Below are 23,778 nucleotides of genomic sequence, written 5' to 3'. Positions count from 1 at the left end.
TTAGTAGAAGCATTTCCTGTAGATTAGAAACCCTGTCCAGAACCACATCTGCCTCGAAACATATATAGCACATACTACGAAAGAACTGTTGTTACATTTCAATTTTTATCTGCAGACAAATTTAAGGTTAAAATGTAATATATCCTTAAAGGTGATTGCTAGTTCAAACTTATCATTAGGCATATGGCTTCCTAACTCTTGATTACATGTTTGGAAAATTGCTACGAAGTTTTCCATCTGATTGATCAGATGGTATTTGAGTGTGAAATATAACTCTTTGATGCATGCTTTTCTTCTGGAATTTGTAGATAGTGCAGGATTCTTAAATTTATTTTCCTTTTGTGAAGTAAGCAAATAACCTGACTTTAAACCTCAGTAAGGCTATTCAACTAAATTCCATATATATCTATTGAAGATATATTACAGCAAGGCAGTGCAGTAGGGCCTGTCTCTTCCATCAGGTTGCTGATAATCTCATGGCAGAGACACGTGTAAACAAGTTCTGAGACAAGTGAGTGCTCACAGAATTATGAACAGGTTTGGGTAGTTTGGGGAGAGAAGTGAGTAAGAACAATAGCTGCCATCAGATATCATAAATTTGAAGTTTGATGATTTACTTTCAAGAATAAGGTTCCTGCCACTTAGTTTAACTAGTTCTGGCCGCGTTATCTGCAGCTTCTTCCATCAAGAGGCAGAGTCTATTTGCCTGTCCCTTGGATTTGGAGAGGCCTCACAATTTGCTTTGATCTGTAGAATTTGGCATATATGATCTTGTGTGACTCCCAAGTCTAGGCCTTAAGAAATTTTACAGCTTCTGCCTGCTCTCTTCTGGGTATTGCCCACAGACCAAAAACATAGCCTACTGCAGGATAAGAGGCCATATTGGAGCCGACAGCAGACGCGTGAGTGAGGCCACCTCAGACTTTCAGCTTAGCTGATTCTCCAGTTCAGGGATCAGCAAACTACAGCCTGTAGGCCATAGCCTGCTTCTGTATGGCCCTTGAGTATGCATAGCTTTGGGTTTTTAATAATTTATAAAAATTAAATAAAAAAGAAGAATATGTGACAGAGACAAAGTCTAAAATATTTACTATCTGATCCTGTTTTACAGAAAACTTGGCCAACCCCTGCTACAGCTGAATGTATCTATATGAGTGAGCCCAATCAAAACCAGAGAGGAACCACATAACCAACCTTCAGAATTATGAGAAATATTAAATTGACATTTTTGCAAGCAACTATATTTTGGGAGAGTTTGATCTGCAGCAATAGATGACTCAATCACAAGCTGATAAATGCTACACAAAGAAAAAGGAGACTGCTTCAAAGGAAATAATCTCATAAAGGATTTGGACCTTTTTGTCTCACTTCATTTAGGAGAATTTCTTACCCCAATCTGTTGTCCATGGCTCTGCTTTGCATTCCAGGGAAGTTTTGGCAGCTATGAGCACATATACCTGCTGGTTACTTAAAGGACATTCAAAACATTTTAAAAATGAGTATTGAAATACAACTTTTCTAAAATTTTAAGAAACAGAATTTGTAAAATAGAATATTAATGCCCTAAAGCATTCTTCCAAATAAGAGGTCTATTTTTTCAGCATATTAATCTATCTGTAGTGAAACCTGTCTGGTTTTGTTATTAATGGACCTCCTTGACTTAGTGAGGTGAACTGTCAGCCCAGGTGGGGTGAAGAATGGCTGTGAGAAAGGCATGCAGCAGGGCAGCAATCACTTTACCCTCTGCAAAGGACACAGCTACCTGCCAAGGCTGGAACCAGGAAAACAATCTCAACCATAATTTAGATCTGATTATTTATGCAATGTCAACTAAGTCCTTGACTTACACTGCTACTATCTAAACTTACTTTTGTTGTACACCCATTTTGATCTCTATATTCACCCCATTATTTTCAGAGAAACTTCAAACTATCATAAGTAATTTTGCAGAAAAAGGCTATAAGGAAGAAGCAGTCAGGCCAAGAGTCAGTAAACAAAAAGAAATGGTGGGCCACTTTACAGTCTTGATGCAAATGTGTGGGCTACAATCAGGGGTGGTGCTCATGGCTGAGCTTGGTAGTGGTTAAATACATGATCCAGACCCACTTGATTTTGAGGAAAGGACCAGTACAATCAATAATGCACATCTTCGTAAAAGGAGTTTGAGGAGATGGATCTGGGTGTTTAGGTCAGCTATGCTCAGGTGTACAAAAGCAACTCCCTGGGACTGCCATCCATACACAGGCCATTGAAACCTGACGTGTCTCTCTTACCCCCACTCCATTCCCCATCGATTCCGGAAGAAGAACGGGCATTTCTTCTGAGACAGCAAAGAACTCCTCCTAAGGTTTCCTCTTTCCTAATTAGTTCTGTATGAAGTTTAACAAGAAAATCCTCCAGGGCCGCCTCGAGGCCATGCACTAACGCAGCTTGGAAAGACGACCAGGGAAAAGGGATCTCAAACAAAAATTCTAGCTCGACGTCTGCCACTAAGTTGTCTAATTTTGGCCAGCATCAACTAAAGGCATACATAACAGGGCCGTGCTCGGAATGCAAGGTGACTGCGAGGACCCAGAGGGCGCGCCATGCGAGCCCACAGGGCTGGGGGCCGCCTGGGCCCGCGCGTGCAGCCAGGGGCTTCCGGCCGCGGCCCCGGCGAGTGGTCTGCGCGCGCCCGGCCGTGCGTGCGGATGCGGGGAGGCTGCGTGTGTGCGCAGGGCGAGAGCGCAGGCCACCTTCCCGCTTCCCAGCTGGGTGCGCGCCGAGCACAGGAGGTGAGTGAGAAGGGCGGCCCTGCAGGGTCTCCGAGGCGGTTGAGACCTGCGGCTGGGTGGAGGGCGAGGCCACTGGACCCGCCTTTCCCGGAACGCGCCGTCCTCGGAAACGCCTAGACCCCGGCAGCTAGGCCGGGAGGCACCGCCCACTCCTCTGGAGCGGAGCGTGGCCAGGGTTGAGTCGTCGCACCGTGGGGCTCCGGCTCGGGTTTCGGGTCTCGGTGACGAGCAACTCCCCGCCTCCGGTGAGCGCGGGAGAAGGGGCCCAGTGGGGCAGTGGGCGAGCGGAGGGCCCAGGCCGCGGCCGCATCCGCTGGTTGTCTACCTTGCCTTGCCCCAGGGTGCAATCCGTGCCTTGCGTCGCCCGTGTCGCTCCAGCCACCGTCAAATCCGGGTAGCGACGCGGGGCGTTTGCAGCGGTGCCGAGGAAGAGGACGGAAACGGTGTTACGGTATTGGTGGGCCCCTAACAGGCCTGCGGCGAACGCTTTCCGGAGCGCTGGGGAAGGGCCCCGGCGCAGGGATGTCGGAGGGATTGGGAAGGAATGTGAAACTGAGTAGGGAATGAGGAGAACCGGCGGAGAGAGAAGTAAATCCCACGGGGCTAGGGCTACAGGATTCCGCGGTGTTAAGGAACGTACAAGGCGTTTTAAAATGATTCCTAGAGGTGCAACGGAGTCTCACTTTTCCAAGCAGTAAGGAATGATGCCGTCCTCAAGCACGGGTAGTCGTTGAATTCAGTATCCATTCGCCTTCTTACTGTTGGATTTAGGAGGGAGATTTGCAGGGCTTTCATGATTTTGTTTCCTCTGCGTTTTGCACAGATTGCCTGCGTTTAGGAGGTAGCTGCATTGTGGGAAAAGCTATCAAGGAAGAAATTGCCAAATCGTGTTTTTTTGTTTTCAGAGGTAAGGAAAATTTGGGTTTGCAGTGTTCAACTGGGAACAAGTTTTTTAGCTTCTCCCAGGAGGCTTAAGCAAAAGAAGGGCGCTGAATTTGTGCTGTTAGTATGTGTCGATGCCTGATAAAAGCACAAATTACCGAACGTGTATCAGTCTGGAGAACACAACCGTTTATTACTAAGAGATAAGAGACTATGACTTTTTTTCCCCTCATAGACTAAAATGTTCATTCAAATGAATGGCCATTGGATAACTCCAGACTTGAAAATAAACACTGTTGTCAAAACAGCGTCCAGGCCGGGCGCGGTGGCTCACGCCTGTAATTCCAGCACTTTGGGAGGCGGAGGCGGGCGGATCACCTGAGGTCGGGAGTTCGGGATCAGCTTGGCCAACATGGTGAAACCCCGTCTGTACTAAATATACAAAATTAGCTGAGTGTGGTGGCACACACCTGTAATCCCAGTTCCTCGGGAGGCTGAGGCAGGAGAATTGCTCGAACCCGGGAGGCAGAGGTTGCAGTGAGCCGAGATTGTGCCATTGGACTCCAGCCTGGGCAACAGAGTGAGACTCCATCTCCAAAACAAACAAAAAGCAAAAAAACAGTGTCCAAATATAATTTCAGATTAGAGCATGAGGTGATTGGAAAGCGAGAAGAGAGGATCAAAGCTTTTCCAAAAATGAAAAAGATGTTGATACATAATAAATAGCTGCAAAAACAACTTGCTAAGTATACAACATTGATTTTAGATGTCATAATTCCTAATGTTATGACTCATATATTTTTTTCTGTTCTTCTGTTCAGTAGTTCACAACAGATCTGAGTTTTAATTAAAGCATGGAATACAGAAAACTACAAAAAACTTAAGCTTTAATTTCATCTGGAATTCCACAGGTAAGTTCATCTACTTTTAACTTATAAATTATCCTAATTGGTTAAAAATGCCCGTAATAATGCCCTTTACAAGGTTTTAAGTATCGTTGATGCAGCCACGAAGTTTGTTGTATATTCTGGGATGATTCTTTCATCAGAGGATTTGAAGAAATTCAAGAGTGAAGCTCTGCTAAGCCATTTTGGATAATATATTTTTTTCTTTTTTCTTGCTTGAAAAATAGAGACAAGGCCACTTTATGTTTCCCAGGCTGGACCAGAACCCCTGGGCTCAAATGATCCTCCTACGTCAGCCTGCAGAGTAGCCAGGACTTCAGGTGTGTGCCACCTCACCTGGCTCTAATAATATATATATTTTCTAAAAAATTGAATTATTAAAATACTATGGTTCTTCAGGAAAACCCAATAACTATAACAAGTTAATTTGGTGGGTCATATTCAAGTTCTGACTCAATTCCCTTTATGCCTAAGAAAATGCTGCATTGAGTACTTTTTCTCTTTCCCCTTTGGATGGATGATGTCTCTTCTTCTTGTGCCCAGCCTCCAGCTTTGTTCATCCACCATTGGATGATGCAGGTAGAACTCTCTTTTAGGAAATGCCTTTGTCCCTTTCACAACTATATCATGTCCAGACCAAAGAAGCTTTTAACGGGATGGATCACTGTTGCTCGCTGTGGGGTAAACTCCCACTGTGTGGTAGATAGCCACATGGATGGGGTCAAGCACGTGGAATCAGATAGGATACTCTTAATGACCCTGTACAACAGATGCATTCAAAAGTTACGGTTCATTTAACAGCAGACTGTTTGGCAAACATCTCTCTTGGGACTATGGACAATGCTTTTATACTAATAAAAAAGTTGTATATTATAAGTATTGATTTGCTTTTGTTATAGGCCTTTTGGCATATTGTGAATTAGAGGCTAGGGGAAGATGAGAGGATGAGCTAGAAATATGGCAATTTTGTAGGGGGCACATCAGCATGGGGAAGGAAGATGAAGCCACAGAACATCTGTAGGGTAGGGCCCCAAGTGCCAGAAGGTTGGGAGATTTGGCTGGGGAGATAACCTGCACTCCTTGAATCTCTGAGACATTAAGGAACTAAAAGAAAGCTAGAGTAGGTTATCAGTTTCCCACCCCATGTATTTCTGACTCTGAACACAGGTAGGTAACTAGGATCCCATTGTCTGTTGCTTCTGTTTCTGTGTCTCTTATCTGGAACTGTATTTAGCTATTTTGTTTCCAGAGTTTGTTTTCAAGAATGGAGTTACCACTTTCTGTGCAAAAGCAGAATGGAGTAGCTGAGAGACCCTAGGGCCCACAAAGGAAATATTTACTATCTGCCTTTTATGGGGAAGAAAAGTTTTCCCACTTCTGGGATAGAACATGGATTTCTGCTAAACTCTCAAGCTGTGCATTTTGAATAGTCTCATAAAAGTTAGAATAAAGAAGTCCTCCTGTTAAAACATTTCACAAGCCTGCAGCCACCTGTTCCTGCAGCATGTCATGAGGGCTCAAACCATATCTCATATCTGGAATTGTATTTGGCTACTATTTTGGTTACAGACTTTGTCGTTTAAAATGGAGTTATGCACTTTCTAAGATAAAAAATTACCATCAAGTTTTATCTCTTAGTATTAAATAGTTCCCTTCTCCATACTGATATAGGCTCTAAATTTATGCCTCTATTGGGCACTAACACATTCTGAGAGTGCAAACTCAGTTCCCTGCTGTGGATTTTGGTCACTAATTTAGAAACATTTGAGCTGGAAAGCCTCCCCCATATTCTCTAGGTGGGCCTCACTCATGATGTTTGTTTGGTGTGAAATGTGTAGTTGTGAGTCTTCCACCATGCTCTGCATTGAGTGTCGGCAACTTGAGGACAGGGCTTGTCTGTCTGCTTCCCCACTGCTGCCCCAACCTCTAACACAGGTTCAGAACACTGAATGAATGAATGAAATACCCTCAGATGACTAAGGCAAAGGTAATTGATGGCTTAACTAACAAGAATGGTAAAGAGCTGTAATATTCTCAATTTAGGGTAGTAATGGGAAGAAATGTTAATTAGAGCAGCTCCCCGATACCCTTCCTCCAGTGGATAAAGCTCTTTGTAACAAAACAGACACAGAAAGCCCAGCTTTCAGGGCAGTCTTGCTGCTCTTCTGCCTGACTTTGTGATCTTTGCTCTGTTCCAGTTTTCTTAGCTCCCTGGACCCGGTTGACCTGTTGGCTCTTCCCACTGGCTGCTCTATCACGTGGTGCTCTCGGACTACTCACCCCGAGTGTAAAGGTGTGTCTGCTTCTGCTGCATTCTTTGCTCCCTGCCCAGGAATCTCAGGAGGCTGTGAGATTAGATGTGAGATTGGTCTCTCCTGGGCACTGTGCCCTGGCAGAAGGAGCTTGGCATTTGGAGTTGAAGGGCTTGAGTTTGGATTCCATGTCTTCCTCTACCTGGGCTGCACTGTTCCTGGAAAATGGGATTGATGTTAACACAGATTTTACAGTGTCATGAAATGTGCTTTGTAATTTGTAGTTAGAAGCACTATAAACTTGTATAGTGCCCAGAAGTTCACTATGCCTTTAAAAAAAAAACAGCCCTGCTAAAAATCCTAACGTGTATTGCAAATTATTAAGAGTGATTTTTTATGTTCTTATTGGAATATGCAGATAGGGCAGAAGCAAAAACAAAATTGCAGCTAAATTTTCCTTCTAAAGTCCTGTTGCTTTTGTTTGCTCCTCATTTTTCTCAGCCCAAACCCAGAAATCCGTAACAGATTCTGCATGCCACAACCCAGAAATCTATCAGAGATTCCCATATACAGGGATTGTTTTACCTACAAGAAAGTAGTTTGTATAACAGTATATATAATATGTCTTAGTTACATGTGTCTTTAAAAACTCAGATGTCTTATACCTCAGCACACTGAAGCAGCAGGCTTCCCTTTTAATAAAGCTTTAATGAAAGACATTCTCCCACACATCTTAGAAGATACCTGAGGGTGGTGGTGCTGCAACCAGCAGGGTTTCAAGGGCAGAACTGGGAAATGGTAATGGAGTATAGGTATTTATACTCACTGTCTGCCTAAAACTATGTGACAACTACAGAGAGTGGTGCTCGAGGTGGGCTTTTTTCTTAAACCCAGTAAATACTTCAAATTCATCCTTAAAAATTGAACAATTTAAAATATGCCAAAATGAAACCTTTTCTATGAACTACATTTTAGACATCAATAACAAAGTTGTGGAACCTTGTAGTTAGAAGGGACCTTTGACGTTTCTTAGAATAACACTATCTTTGGTTTCTCATTTGCCTTCTGGAGTGATACTTACATATTATTCAAAATAATTGGAAAGTATCTACCATGGCACTTCTAAGCTTTTCTTGTCTCCAGAACAGAACATCCCCAGTTCCTTCAGCCACATGTCATGCAATCCTTATGGGAGATGATAAACCCTTCACCAAATGAGTTACCCTCTTCTAACTTGTCAGTGACCCTTTCAAAATGGAACTCATATGGGGCTATGGAATTATGACCCCCTTTGCCCAGATGCTTTTTCCGTTTCTTGAATCTAGGAGTGTATTAGGGGTGTGTCTGTGTGTGTGTGTGTGTGTGTGTGTGTGTTTGAGAAGGGGGACACAATCTGTTATTCACTTTTGTAGAGTTTCTGTTAGCACTGCCATTCATTCACAAGTACTTGGGAGTGTTTCCTATGTGCCAGACACTATGCTAGGTGCTGGGGACACAGTGGTGTGCAAGAATGAACATCATCTCTGTGCTGGTAGGGCCAGATGGTGCCTGAGAGGTATCCTAGCCCAATGTCCTAAAATTCTGTTGAGAAATAACTCCCCAAATTCAGTGACTTGGCATCCCTGCCAGAAGTAGAATCCTTGTTTCCTGACTGCCCAGTTATTCCTTTACTTCACCACCTTTTATCATATTGGACTCATACTCAGCTAAACTGTAAGTTCTGTTTAGGCCGCTGTTAAAATGGCCCCCCATCCTGCTCTTGTGCAGCTGGTTTTTTGAACTCTGACATAGGACAATAAATGCGTTCCCATCAAATTTCATCTTGCTGTCTTTAGCTTTTTCTCACCTGTGAAAACCTTTTGGATTGTAATTACATCTTTTAATGAATTTGTCATTTTTTTTCCTGTTTTTTTCTTGCCTACAAAATTGAATAAGCCCACATTCCTTTTCTTTAATTAGAAATATGAAATGAGAAAAGGCTAAAGATAGGCCTGTGATTTTTTTCCCCAGTTTGACAAAGATGCTCCAGTCAACCTTAGAACATCAGCAGGAGGGCAGATCTCTGGCACTTTTGTGTAACGCTATTCCCAGAGTCCAGCACAAGCCCAAGAAATGTTTCTTGAACAAATGACTGCATGAAAAATACACTGGCTATGATGGATCAGCCAATTTTTAAGCCATCTAGCCACTATCATTACTCACATTTTCCCATTTTGTTCAGAAGGACTTTAAGTGTCCAGCTCTCTTTACAGAGAAGCTTGATTCTTAGGTGTTATCTAGGAGTTACCTTGATCTTCTGTTGAAGAACCCTATTGCAAATGGGGCTTAGGTTAGTCAAACAGAGCATTCTCAGTGAATCTCTTCTAGCTCCTGATGGTTATTGCATTTGTGTCATAAGTGTTCACTAATGTTTACAGTCTCAGCAACTTATTCAGGGTTATTTGGAATACAGATTCGTTAACATTAGTCCCTTCGGGAATTTCTCCATTGCCAAAAAGTGAACTTGTTGGGGAGGACTTGTTGAAAGCTGGGTGAGGGTTTGGAAGAGCTGAGCATGATTTGCATGGAAATTGGACTAAACTTCCCTTTCTTTAAAGTTCCTGGTTTAGCCACTCGAATAGCTGGCATTACAGGCATGCATCAGTATGTCTGGCTAATTTTTGTATTTTTATTAGAGATGGGGTTTCACCATGTTGCCAGGCTGCTCTTGAACTCCTGGCCTCAAGCAGTCTGCCAGCCTTGGCCTCCCAAAGTGCTGGGATTACAGGCATGAGCCACCATGCCCGGCCAAAAGTTTCTGGTTTAGCTCTGACAACTCTTCACCTCTGAGGAAGAACAGAGGTGCTGCACTGTGAAAGTATGAAGATACCAGGCCAGTAGGATAAAACAAGGCAGAAGGGAAGCTTTTGTAGTGCAGTGGCTACAGACTCCACTTGGCGTGGTGAAGATACCTGAGTTTTCAGTGCTGCTTTGCAGGCTCTGACACTCTGACTAGTGAACAGGTGTCCAAATCTCAAGCTGGTTAACTGAAAGATAATTGTTATAATAATGGTGCCTACTTCATAAGATTGTGGTAATCATCAAACAAATGGAAATATAAAACATACTTACTACAGTGCCAGGACCAAGCAAGGACTATTGCAAACATTTTGGAGAGAGGGGAGTATGAAGAAGTTGGATAGAGTAGAAAGCAGGTTCTTTTTAATGTGAGCCTTTGTTTGCCCTGACAGAGTAAAACATTTCATTTTTAAGTGTTATCAAATTAAGCAAATATACCAATTGCTGTTCATTCATTCAGTAAATAAAATTTCACTTCCTATTATATATCCAGCTGTATGCTCCAAAGTAAGGAGAAAAATGTAAACCATATCAAATATGCACAATCCTCAAAGTAGCCTGATGCCACTTGAATATCACATGCACTACAGCTGGAAAAGGTTCTTGTATTTTGCACCTCTCCTCCAGTTGCTACAAGTGCCTATGGTGAGACTTTTGACAGTGCGAGTGGTGCCCAGAAAAAATGATGTTCAGTTGTAGGAAGACTATGGGGCAGAAAGAAGGATCCCAGGAGAGGGGAGCACATGTGCAGAGGTGGAACCAAGAAATGCACCTTTGGCTTTGTGGGCCTCTACCAGTATTCTTTGGGGCTCGTATTTGCAGGATAGCAGAACATCAGGCGCTGGGAGATTCTAGGAAAACAGAATCCTTGGACTGTAGGAGAAGACTTACTGATTTGGAAGGAGAAGGTGGATCCACTAAGATTTATTTGTATGTTTAATTGTATTATAGAGCACGTCATGCCATGTAAGACACATGTAAGAGTTAGGAGCAAGGTTTGTAAAGGAAATGTAGACAAATAATATATGTAGAGGAAGCCTATAGTGTGGACTCTAATAATAACAGCAATACCATCTACTTAGCCCTTACTGTGTGCCAGCCCCATTCTAGATGTTTAGCACGTATTATTTCATGTAGCTCTCACAATAAACCCACAAGGAAGGTATTATTGCTCCCATTTTACAGATAAGGTAACTGAAGCTTAAAAAAGTTGAGTAATTTGCTCAAGTGGATTTCATTGCTTCTCAAACTGCAGTATGTCCACAAGCCACCTGTTAAAAATGTTTCTGATTCACTAGGTCTAGGGTGGGGCCTGGGGCTTTGCATTCCTAATACACTCCTAGGTGGTGGCCATGCACTTTGAGTAGTGAGGGTCTAGGCATCACATTCAAATCACCTGGGAGATTTAAAAATACTGCCACCTGGTGCTCACTTCGACAGCACGTATACTAAAATTACTGCCACCTGAGTCCTGCCACCCTCTGAAACTCTGATTTAGTTGGCCTGGGATCCAGCTTGGCTTCCAGTATTTTTCAAGTTCTCCGGGAGGTTATAATGTGCCGCAAAGTGAGAACCACTGGGTTAAAGAAGAGGGGAAGAAAAAGTAGTGGTCAGATGGCACTGGTTGTGTTTATTTCTAATATAATCAAGGGAGGGCCTCAAACACAAAGCAGCAGTGAGTTGTGAAAATAATTAGATGTTTAATTGATGAGTCTAATTGAATGGTAGAGTTTTATATTGCTTTATGAGTTAATGTGTTTAGTTTGAAAGGGTACTGGGGAAATTTCCCTCAAAGATGTGAATTGATATGTGAGTTATTTTCCCTTTGTGAGGAATATACATGATTGGTGTAATGATGATTTGAATTAAACTTAATATGCACAGGACCTTTTTTTAGGCAATTAAGATTTCCACTCCCTTTGCAGTATTTTATGTAGAAGAAAAGTTAGAATGTTGCAAAACTAACAGTAGTTTGGTAATTATCTATAATAGTTAGCATATGGATGATCCTGACTCCAGCGTGCTTGGACCTAAAATTTAACCGAAATTTGTTTCTTGTTTTTTTGGACCTTTTAAAATGCACACGATCAGAATCAGCATAGCCTATTACAATAAGGTTTTGTTATTAGAAGAGAGCTGAAGAAAAGCATAATCAACAAATTCAGTTTACTTTTGGATTCAGTTTATTCTTGGGAATATTTACTAAGTGGATAAAAGTACATTACCAAACCATTTGCAAAGTATGCAAATATTACAGAGAGCCTACTATGTGTTAGACACTGGACATATAGCAGTGAATAAGTTGGGTCAGGTTTTCCCCCTCTCCAATCTTATATTCTTTTGAAGGGAATAGACAATAAACAAATAGAAATAGATTTTTAAAAGTCTAGATAGGGTTAAATGCTGAGAAGGTGTTAGGTTTAAGTCCCAGCTGAGGTCCAACAAGGTGTTAGGTTTGAGTCCCAGCTGAGGTCCGAGGGGAGTGGGTGGATGGGCGAATAGCTGAAAGAACGCTCGGGGAGCTTTAGGCAGGTGAAACGTAGTTTTATTCAGCAGCTTTTTAATCAGCAGCTTACTTACACTAACTCTGTCTCACAGTTTCTTTATCTTGGCTGTTTGCTTCAGCTTTGTGGCTCCTCTTATGAGCCTGCTTCTGCTGCCCCCACCCTTGCAGCTGCACTCCTTGGCCTATAATACCAGCCTCAGGGTTAGCAGCTTAATTTTTTCCCTCTGGGCATAAGTCCCCACTTCCCGCCTTCAAGGCAATCCACTCTCCCTTACAGGGGTCAGTAGCATTACTCTCTCTGGGCATTAGTGCACCCCCAAGCCATGTCAAGCTAACCCAAACCCCGTGGGCAGCATCAGCAGGGCAGGTATACCTTTTACAAACAATAGCAACTCAAAGCCAAGTATAAACTTACAAAGACAGGTTATCTAACAAGTGAAGTATGCGCCTGTGCCCTAAACTTGCTAAGTCATTTTGGCCCAGATATTCGCCTTGGCCTATTCCTTAACCAAAGCACATTCATATACTTTATGGAAGGGAATAAAGAGGGATGTGATAGAAAATAAGTGCTGGGGGAACTACTTGAGATAAGGGGTCAGGGAAGGACTCTCCTAAGTGATACTGTGCTGAGATCTGAGGCATGAGAAGGAGCCAGCCTTTCCAACAACCAGCTTTTTGGTTGGAGGGGCAGAGTAAGTGCAGGCTCTGCAAGGGAGGAAAATAGTTGACATATTCAGGGATAAGAATGGGATCCAGGCCGGGTTTGGTGGCCCACATCTATAATGCCAGCACTTTGGGAGGCTGCGGTGGGAGGATTGCTTGAGTCCAGGAGTTCAAGATCAGCTTGGGTAACATAGCAAGACCCCATCTCTATATATTTATATATTTTTTAATTAAAAGATTGAAAGAATAAAAAAGAATGGAAACCATTGTGGTTGAAATAGGATTGGGAGGGAGTAGTAGTAGCAGATGAAAGAGGGGCTTATATAAACCCATGGAGCCAGAGACTTGACAGATCTTCATAAAAAATGTGAACATTGTTGCCCGGCATTGTGGCACATGCCTGTGGTCCTACTACTGGGGTGGATCACTTGAGGCCAGGAGTTTGAGTCTGCAGTGCAAAATAATTGTGCCTGTGAATAGCCACTGCTCTCCAGCCTGGGAAACATAGCAAAACACATCTCTAAATTTTTTTTTAATGTTATTATTGTTATTTTTAAGCATTTATTGTCTCTGTGCTTTTTTGGCATGCCCTAAATTTTCTGTAGTGAACGTATATTACATTTGCAATTAGAATAATTATTTTTTAAATAATTACATTTGATTTCTTTTTGCAGGAAATAACCAACATTTTTGCACCCCAGGAAAGAGTTTCAGGTTATTTTGGCTTAAATAATTGTGTCACTGTAGTATCTGTTTGTCTGTTTTCCTGGAATCTTTGCATTTAAACACTGATACCCCCATTTATTTTCTAGTGACGTCCAGTATGTTTTTGGTGTAAAATAAAAAGGTGTATATCTGCATGAACAATTAGTTACTATTCTTGTTAAAAATTTGAATTTCAGGTTTTAAGGGTAGGAATTTTGAGTCTTCCTTGTGAAAATGATAAGGCTGTGGTGCTGCTATACTGTTTATATCGAGGTTCAATGGTTGCAAGAAATTAAAACTCAAAGCAGCTCTGGTCAGAAGAGCTCCTCAGCATAGGAAGCATAGTGAGCAGGCAGCACACTCCCTGGGATCTAGCAGCCAAGAACGTGAGATCAGGAGTCTTGTTTGAGTTTGTCTCTATCACTTACAACACTGGAAACTGATAACCTTTTTTATCTTTGGAGGTTTTCTGAGCTTTTCTAGTATTTGAGATGTTTTTTCAGCTGCTGCAGATCAACCCCTAAATCAACAAGTAATTACTGGTGGCCTGCTGTTCACCCAGCATTGCACTAAGTTGGTGGGATAGATAAGATACTGTTTGCTTAATGGAAATTGCTTATAGTTGGCAAATTCATGTGTAGTTAATATAAGCACAAGTTTATCTTAAAATTTTTTTTGTATGTATGGGGTCTCACTGTTCCCCCAGGTTGGTCTTGAACTCCTGGCCTCCAGTGATCCTCCCGCCTTAGCCTCCTGAAGTGCTAGGATTATAGGTGTGAACCACAGTGCCTGGCCACAAGTTTATCTTTTAGAAAATGGAAATTATTTTTAAGTTATAATTTCTTTCTTGACAGTGATGTGTGGCATTTAAGAAGTCAGTACTAAAATAATAGTGTACTTCCCTGTTGGGCCTTTTCATATTGTTTTCTATTCATCAATATTGGTGATTCTTCTCTCTATCCCTCCCCTGGGACATAGGATTTAGAACAGTGTCAGGGTCCTTGTAGCCCACTGCTCAGCTGTCCTAAGGAGGCAGGCCAGCTGCCCTGTGCTCTCACTATGAGCAATCTGAGGTCTCTGGCCAGTTTGATTTCTGTGACACACACATGCTGTGAACACAGGGGCCACTTCAATTGAGCCCTTATTTATCTACATGCCTGAGTATCATTTTAAAAATATATTTATTTTTTATTGATTGATAATTGTACATATTTATAAGGTACATGTGATATTTTGATACATGCATACAATGTGTAATGGTCAAATCAGAAATTCAGGATCTCTGTAACCTCAAAAATTTATCGTTTCTTCATGTTGGGAATATTCAGAAACCATTAAGTGCTCTTGGTCCTGGACCAGGCCCTGTGCTGACTGGTTAATCCAAGTTCTTTCCATTAAACCTCACAATAATTGAATTAGTTTTGTGATGCCTGAGTTATAGCTGAAAAATGAAACTTTTGGCCTGGCGCGGTGGCTCACACCTGTAATCCAAGCACTTTGGGAGGCCAAGGGGGGGTGGATCACAAGGTTAGGAGATCGAGACCATCCTGGCTAAACGGTGAAACTCTGTCTCTACTAAAAATAGAAAAAATTAGCCAGGCGTGGTGATGGGCGCCTGTAGTCCCAGCTACTAGGGAGGCTGAGGCAGGAGAATGGCGTGAACCGGGAGGCGCAGCTTGCAGTGAGCCGAGATTGCGCCACTGTACTCCAGCCTGGGCAACAGAGCGAGATTCCGTCTCAAAAAAAAAAAAAAAATGAAACTTTTGAGAAGGTAACTAACATGCCTAAGGTCATACAACTAGTCATTGTTGCAGTCAAGATTTAGGGTGGATTGGTTCTGATATCGAAAGCATTTTTATTATGCTTTTTTCCTGTTTGTTTTAATAAACTTAAAATACAAAGAAAACTGTAAATATTAAAGAACACCTATATTTCTATCGCCCTGAATTAGCAGCTGTTAATTATAGTATAGTATTTATGACCAGTGTTTTTTTTCCCCTTTAACCACATGTTCCTTTCATTCTTCCTGCTGATGGGTGTGGTATGTGTTCCTGTAGTCCCATTAGAAAAAAATCATTATTTATACATAGTTGCTTCTAAAGATTCATCATTTCTTGTGTGTAGTTTTAGAATTTTTATAAATGGTAATTTATACATGTATCATTATATAACTTGTTTATACTTAACGTTTTATTTCTGAGAGTTAAACTGATGTACTGTGTATAAATCCAATTCATTTAGCTATCATATAGGATTCCATTGGAAGACATACCAACTTTTATTTATTATCTTATGGACATATATTTATGGATTTGTTTGATTGCTTTCTTGTGATGTTCCTTAGCTTTTCTATCCTCTGTATTTCTTGAAAAATTTGATTAGATTCCAGTTAAAAATTACATTGTATCTCATTAGGAGATACATAATATGTGTTTGTTCCATCATTTATGATGTTAAGATTAATTATTGGGTTAGAGTGGTGACACCCTGATCCTCCAATGTAAAGTTTATATTTTTTCAGTTCTTGCAACTAAGAAGTAATCTTCGTGGTGTTACTTTGGCATCATACAGATAGCCAATTCTCCATCAACCTTTTATTTATTATCAAAACCCTGATGTATAATCACCATCAGTAATTTCATGAAAGATTGCAAAATGACAGTTTTCTTATTCTGTCATTCCATCTGTAGTAGTCTCTGCTTATCCATGGGGGCTATGTTCAACACCCTGTCCCCCAAACATGCCTGAAACCATGATAGTACCACACCCTACCCAAAGAATGCCAAGGTCACCTTTTCACTTAAAGGAAGCACTTTGAGCTTCTCTTTGACCTATCTGAAGTGTCAGCATCCCTACTTTTCTGCCTTGGGGCCATTATTAGGTAAAATAAGGGTCACTTGCACACAAGTACTGAGATACCATGATGGTGAATCTGATAACTGAGGGCTCCTATGTGACTAACAGGTGGGTAGCATATATAGTGTGGATACACTGGGAAGAGGGAGGATTCATGTTCCACCTGGGACAGAGAAGGATGGTGCGAGATTTTGTCATGTTACTCAGAACAGTGCGCGATTTAAAGTTTATGAATTGTTTATTTCTGGAATTTTTCATTTAATATTTCCAGACTATAGTTGACTGTGGATAACTGAAACTATGGGCCAGGAAACTGCAGGGGTGATTGCTAGACATTTCTAATTGGCATTTTTCTTTTAAAAATTTTTAAATTATTTATTTATTTTTGAAACAGGGTCACGCTTTGTCACCCAGGCTACAGTGCAGTGGCACAATCACAGCTCACTGCAGCCCGGACCTCCCACACCCAAACCATCCTTCTGCTTCAGCCTCCCGGGTAGCTGGGACCACAGGCTCATGCCACCATGCCTGGCTAATTTTATTATTTTTTTGTAGAGACAGGTTCTCACTGTGTTGCCCAGGCTGGTTTTGAACTCCTGGTCTCAAGTGATCCTCCCACCTTAGCTTCCCAAAGCATTAGGATTACAGGTATGAGCCATGACACCCAGCCTATAAGTGGCATTTTTCTATAAAGAAGAGTTTTTTCTCTTCAGTTAGAGCTATTTGCTTCCTCTGAACTGTAGATGATTCTTTAAAGCAGGAAATAAAAAATGCTGTCTTTCCTCCATCACCCCAGTAATTTTCAAGTAAGAGATTGGTATAGTAGCTACCGAGTTGAAACGTTTTACATTGCTCATGTGCAGTGCAGATATGGTGTTCTCTTTAAATTTATGGATGAAACAAATTGTGTATGTAAGGATTTTGAGCTTCTAAACAAATTTTTTTTTTTTTTTAAAGTAGAGATGGGGTTTCACCCTGTTAGCCAGGATGGTCTTGATCTCCTGACCTCGTGATCCACCCGTCTCGGGCTTCTAAACAAATTTTTAAGAAATTTTATGGTTTTTAAATTTTTTAAGTGTTTTCCATATTTTTTGCAATTGATTTATAATTATGCTGTGGTTAGAGAATGTAGTCTATATTATTGTTTTTAAAATTGTTGAGAAGGCTTATATTACCTAGTATTATTAGTTTTCTTTTTAAATGTGTATGTTGTCTTAAAAATGAATGTTTCTGTTCTTTTTATTGGATGAAAGGTACTAAATGTTTCATTTGATCAAGATTAATAATATTATTTGAAACATTCATATCCTTTTTTATCTGCTTGATGTATCATTTACTTAGATGTATTAAAAATCTCCCATTAGGATTATAAATTTTCCCATTTATACCCATACTCTTCAGGTTTTGCTTTATATATTTTGATGCTATGTTTTTATGGTTATAGAGCTTCATGATTGTTAAATTATCTTTTTGGATGATTTCTTCTTACAGAGCTTTATGATAAATTATCTTTTTGGATGGTATCTTCTATTAGTAATAACATCTCCTTTGTCCCTTATTAATGATGTTTGTTTATTTATTTATTTTGAGACAGAGTCCTGCTGCTCTGTTGCCCAGGCTGGAGTGCAGTGGCAGGATCTCAGCTCACTGCAATCTCTGTCTCTCAGGTTTAAGCAGTTCTGCCTCAGCCTCCTGAGTAGGTGGGACTACAGGTGCGCACCACCATGCCTGGCTAATTTTTGTGTTTTTAGTAGAGATAGGGTTTTCCATGTTGGCCAGGTTGGTGCTGAACTCCTGACTTCAGGTGATACGCCTGCCTTGGCCTCCCAAAGTTCTGGAATTACAGGCATGAGCCACCATGCCCAGCCTGAGAGTCTTTTTTTTTAGTAGATAAGTTTACATTTATATTTACCTTAATTAACAGCACATTTAGATTTCTTCCTGCCATCATCTTTTGCGTTTTGTGTTTGCATGCATTTTTTCTTTTTATTTCCCATTTTCCTACCTTATATTGAATAGACAGATAACTTACTTTGTTTCCTCTATTTCTCAATCAGTTTGGAAGATAGTGTTCTATATTTGTTCTTTCAGTGATCAATGTAAAGGTTAATGTACATTCTTAAATGAACTTTTTAGCAAAATGTGAAGGTTTATCCATATCTCTTTGTTCCTTAAAATATACTAAGAGTGTTAGCATATTTTAATTTTCCTATGAAACATCTTTTTGTAGCCATCATGTCATTTTTACCTAGTATTTTAGTTACATTTTTTAACCACATGAAAAAATTTTCTGCCTCTCCCTCCTTTTCAGGATAATCTATTTTGACAGTAAGAATCATTTTAGAGAACACAAATAGGATGGAAATGATGCCAAGGGTAGAACCACAGCTGATAATAACAGCGTCTGTTTGTTGAATACCTAACACAGGCCAGAAGTTTTGCATATATTATCACTAATTTGCACTATATTAATATCTTCAATATAGAGACAGGAAACTGAGACTTCAAGAGATACATAACATACCCATTCATCCTGGTTGGTAAAGGACAGAGCTGGAGAGTGGACTTTGGTAGCTGGCTTTGGAGCCACCTGTGTTGTAGGTGACCTAGTCTGTTCTGGCCAGTTCTTTAGAGTCCGTTCCTCGCTTTTGGACTAGATAGTTTCTCCTCTTTTTGCTGCTGCTTTATTTTATTCATGGGTCCATAAATGATAGACATCATAACCATAGTCACATTCTCACATTTAGAAACTATGGCTTATAGAATGTGTAAAAAATAACTTTTATAATAAGATTTGCCATTTTAAGTTCTTCCCATTATTGGAGAGTAGTAGGGCCTCCATCATCCATATGCAATTATAAATGGCGCCCCTTACAACACTTTCCTTCTGTTTTTCCAAAATCTGTTAAAATATGCTGATTTGTTAGAATGAGATATTTGTTGTAATAAATATACAAGTCGTTAGTGACTGAGTTGTAAATGGTTCCCTCAAGGGTTGTGTAGTGCCCAGTAGCCAGGTGAGGAGAAAATGTATAAAGGCAGTGTTAATTACTTTCATAATTCTTGCTCTCAAACTATTCCATTTCAGGTTTTTTTCTGGGATTGGCAGTGTATGGCTAGTAAAGGGGATAGGGGAGGATAGGAGGTGGGTGGACAGATCTATATTTTATCCTTTTGCAAATGGAGATAGTATATCAAGCCTCAATGTCCATTGCACTCCTGCCATAGACCTCCCTTTGTCTTGCACTTTGACTCATGAGAGAAAAATTGTTTTTCCCAACAAGGTCATAGAATGTAAGTGGAGAGGCAAGACATATACATGGAACCGAACTGGAGAGAGTTTGCTAAAACATTACATTGCATTGTGTGAGTTAAAATATGGAAAGCATTACATATAGAAAAGATAATTGTGGTGAGACGTAATCAGGGCAGGTAAGAGATGACCAGATGAAGAGGACAAGGAGCTTTGAAATCCTGTTATTTTCATATGTATTAAGAGACAGAGGAGCTGTGTGTCCAGAGACCCTAAAGTTGACCCAAGGTAGAACCCTTGGTAGACCAGCCTTCCTATAAGGAGGACATTAATGTCCATCTTCCATAGTGAATTCCAGCTTTCCAAGAACGCTCCCCCATATAATTGTGGGTAAAATGGCACCTGCCAGCAGACTCCTCAGCGCACCCTTCCTTGTGTTGTTCATCTGTCCCTTATGCTAAAGTTCCTTAGCATTTGATGTAAACAGTGTGTACTGCACTGTGGTGCCATGTTTATACGTTGTCTTGGGATTTCTTCTTCCTCCCGTCTCCTACTTCCTTTGGTCTCCTTAGTGCCTGGTCTTTGGAAGTAGAAGATGTCCAGTAAATACACATACATGAATGCCCTTAGACTGAAGTCTGTGCTCATGGTGCAAGGAAAGCTCTATGGAATCCTGAATTATAAACCACCCTCTGCCTTGAGATCACGAACAGAGCTGTCACTTTACACTCTGAATGTTCTGTGCCTCCTCTTGTCTCAACTGGAGCTTCTGTGTAAAAGCAAGTGTTTTAGGAGTTTCCATCCCATGATTCTGATTGGGTGTGTGATTTCTGAAGAGGTTGGAATGGGAAATATGAAAACTTAATACTAAGGACGGGCCTTTGATTTAAACAGTTGCTATGCAGACTGAGCATTGAGTTTAACCAATGAGGTAAAAAGAGGGGAGAGGTGGTGTTTGGGGCAAGTAAAAGCTGTTTCATAGTCAGTGTTTGAAAACTCAAGAGAGACGATCCTATTTGTGTCTGGAGGACTTGCCTTTCAGGTGAAGAATCTCTACCTTATCCCACATCAGCAGTCACTAAGAATAGAATAATGATCACTATAGGGTTTTTCTTATCCAGATTTGCTAGAATCCGTATCAGAACACACAGCTGAGAAAGACCCTTTGTTTATTTGGGCATGTGGCTAGTAATATCCCCTTGAATTAAATCCTTGTTTTTTTATAGTTATAAAGAGGAGATACATTTTATTTATTAGTTTTTATGGTAGATTTATTTTTTAACCCACCGTTACTCATCTCTTTCTGTCCCTATCATATCTGCACCTAGGATAGAATTATATTTAACAGTAAACTGTTAATTTAGGTAGAGTAGGATAACCACTACAAAATAATCAAAGGATATGTTTTAACCTTGGTGTTGATGTAAGAAGCTAAAATAGATTTTTGGTTATTGGTTTCTATTTGCTTATAATTAAATGAAGTAGATTCAAGTCAGGATTTTTTTGTTTTACTCTGGAGATTTTGTTCTCCTACTCTTTCTCCTTGAGTAGATAGTCAGATGTCTTTTGAAAATATGTTTTGGGTGTGGAATATTAACCCAATCTTTGATAACTCTTCCAGAACCTTCAGCTCACGTGCTTCTGAGCTGCTGTGGATGGCCTCGGCTCTCTGGACTGTCCTTCCGAGTAGGATGTCACTGAGATCTCTCCAATGGAGCCTCCTGCTGCTGTCACTCCTGAGTTTCCTTGTGATGTGGTACCTCAGCCTTCCCCACTACAATGTGATAGAACGCGTGAACTGGATGTACTTCTATGAGTATGAGCCGATTTACAGACAAGACTTTCACTTCACACTTCGAGAGCATTCAAACTGCTCTCATCAAAATCCATTTCTGGTCATTCTGGTGACCTCCCACCCTTCAGATGTGAAAGCCAGGCAGGCCATTAGAGTTACTTGGGGTGAAAAAAAGTCTTGGTGGGGATATGAGGTTCTTACATTTTTCTTATTAGGCCAAGAGGCTGAAAAGGAAGACAAAATGTTGGCATTGTCCTTAGAGGATGAACACCTTCTTTATGGTGACATAATCCGACAAGATTTTTTAGACACATATAATAACCTGACCTTGAAAACCATTATGGCATTCAGGTGGGTAACTGAGTTTTGCCCCAATGCCAAGTACGTAATGAAGACAGACACTGATGTTTTCATCAATACTGGCAATTTAGTGAAGTATCTTTTAAACCTAAACCACTCAGAGAAGTTTTTCACAGGTTATCCTCTAATTGATAATTATTCCTATAGAGGATTTTACCAAAAAACCCATATTTCTTACCAGGAGTATCCTTTCAAAGTATTCCCTCCATACTGCAGTGGGTTGGGCTATATAATGTCCAGAGATTTGGTGCCAAGGATCTATGAAATGATGGGTCACGTAAAACCCATCAAGTTTGAAGATGTTTATGTCGGGATCTGTTTGAATTTATTAAAAGTGAACATTCATATTCCAGAAGACACAAATCTTTTCTTTCTATATAGAATCCATTTGGATGTCTGTCAACTGAGACGTGTGATTGCAGCCCATGGCTTTTCTTCCAAGGAGATCATCACTTTTTGGCAGGTCATGCTAAGGAATACCACATGCCATTATTAACTTCATATTCTACAAAAAGCCTAGAAGGACAGGATACTTTGTGGAAAGTGTTAAATAAAGTAGGTACTGTGGAAAATTTGTGGGGAAGTCAGTGTGCTGGCTTACATTGAACTGAAACTCATGAAAAACCCAGACTGGAGACTGGAGGGTTACACTTGGGATTCATTAGTCAGGCCCTTCAAAGATGATATTTGGAGGAATTAAGTATAAAGGAATTGGAGGTTTTTGCTAAATAAATTAATAGGACCAAACAATTTGGACATGTCATTCTATAGACTAGAATTTCTTAAAAAGGTGTTACTGAATTATAAGCTTACTAGGCTGTAAAAACAGAACAATGTAGAGTTTTATTTATTGAACAATGTAGTCACTTGAAGGTTTTGTGTATATCTTATGTGGATTACCAGTTTAAAAATATATGTAGTTCTGTGTCAAAAAAATTCTTCACTGAAGTTATACTGAACAAAATTTTACCTGTTTTTGGTCATTTATAAAGTACTTCAAGATGTTGCAGTATTTCACAGTTATTATTATTTAATATTCATACTTCCTGTGTTTTTAAATGTTTTGACGATTTCAGTACAATATAAAAAGGATAGTGAATCATTCTTTACATTCGAACATTTTCCAGTTACTTAACTGATCAGTTTATTATTGATATATCACTCCATTAATGTAAAGTCATAGGTCATTATTGCATATCAGTAATCTCTTGGACTTTGTTAAATATTTTACTGTGATAATATAGAGAAGAATTAAAGCAAGAAAATCTGAAGTATTGTCTTGTTTTTAAAAAATACAGTCCCTAGTGTTTTTAGAAGTCACTTAATCTGTCTCATTTTTCCACCTGGAAATTAGGAATAATGTAGAATGCCAGGCAGTAATTTCCTTTTGGAAAGGACTCTGAAGGCAGAAAAGAAGGGAGAGAACGTCATGGGCAGAATATTATAAAAAGAGTGTCATATACCAGCATTTGAATTGGAAAGAGAAGATTGAAGATCCAGGTTGCATTATTAATCTGCCCTGTGTTTTTTCCTTTTAACAATCAGTTTGAGCTGCCGCTGTTATGAGTTTCTCATCAAGATGAAAGCCCTAATGTGTAAAGTGAAATCTGATTTAAATTTTGTGCTTTTATAGAAAGAAATTTATTCATAGACGTGGTGATGTATCATTTGTTGGACCTGCTAATAGTAGGTCAAAGAGGAGCACTCCTTGCCCCCTATTCCTGGGTTTATGCAGTTTCCTTTTTAGAGTTTATATAGGGCAAGTGGTTCTTTTTCTCTGAATTACAGGATGGAAAAAGGTCATATCCTTTGTCAGGAAAGATAAACTTGAAAGTATGTAGTCAGCTCTTGTAATACTCATATTTATGATTGTCCTATATGAAAAACAACTTCAGTTAAAACTATAATGTGTGGTTCTCTATAACAAGGTGATGTCTGTTTCCCAGGGCTCAGACCTAATCCAGTTATAATAAAATCAATTAAATGAAA

The 23,778-nt window shown here is 40.3% G+C and overlaps 1 protein-coding gene across 9 annotated transcripts; it reads left to right on the top strand.

Annotated features, from left to right (window-relative positions):
• The first annotated feature begins 2,636 nt into the window (after positions 1-2,636).
• On the top strand, positions 2,637-23,778 carry B3GALNT1 (beta-1,3-N-acetylgalactosaminyltransferase 1 (Globoside blood group)). Of its 9 annotated transcripts, XM_024244147.3 has the most exons (7): positions 2,686-3,019; positions 3,115-3,225; positions 3,598-3,681; positions 4,478-4,567; positions 4,789-4,881; positions 6,760-6,854; positions 21,256-23,778. In XM_024244147.3, the coding sequence occupies exon 7, from the start codon at positions 21,290-21,292 to the stop codon at positions 22,283-22,285; it is 996 nt and encodes a 331-aa protein (XP_024099915.2). In that variant the 5' UTR covers positions 2,686-3,019; positions 3,115-3,225; positions 3,598-3,681; positions 4,478-4,567; positions 4,789-4,881; positions 6,760-6,854; positions 21,256-21,289; the 3' UTR covers positions 22,286-23,778.

The sequence above is a fragment of the Pongo abelii genome, chromosome 2 (genome assembly GCF_028885655.2).
Source record: "Pongo abelii isolate AG06213 chromosome 2, NHGRI_mPonAbe1-v2.0_pri, whole genome shotgun sequence".
NCBI lineage: Eukaryota > Metazoa > Chordata > Mammalia > Primates > Hominidae > Pongo > Pongo abelii.
This window is presented reverse-complemented; position numbering and strand designations above follow the sequence as displayed.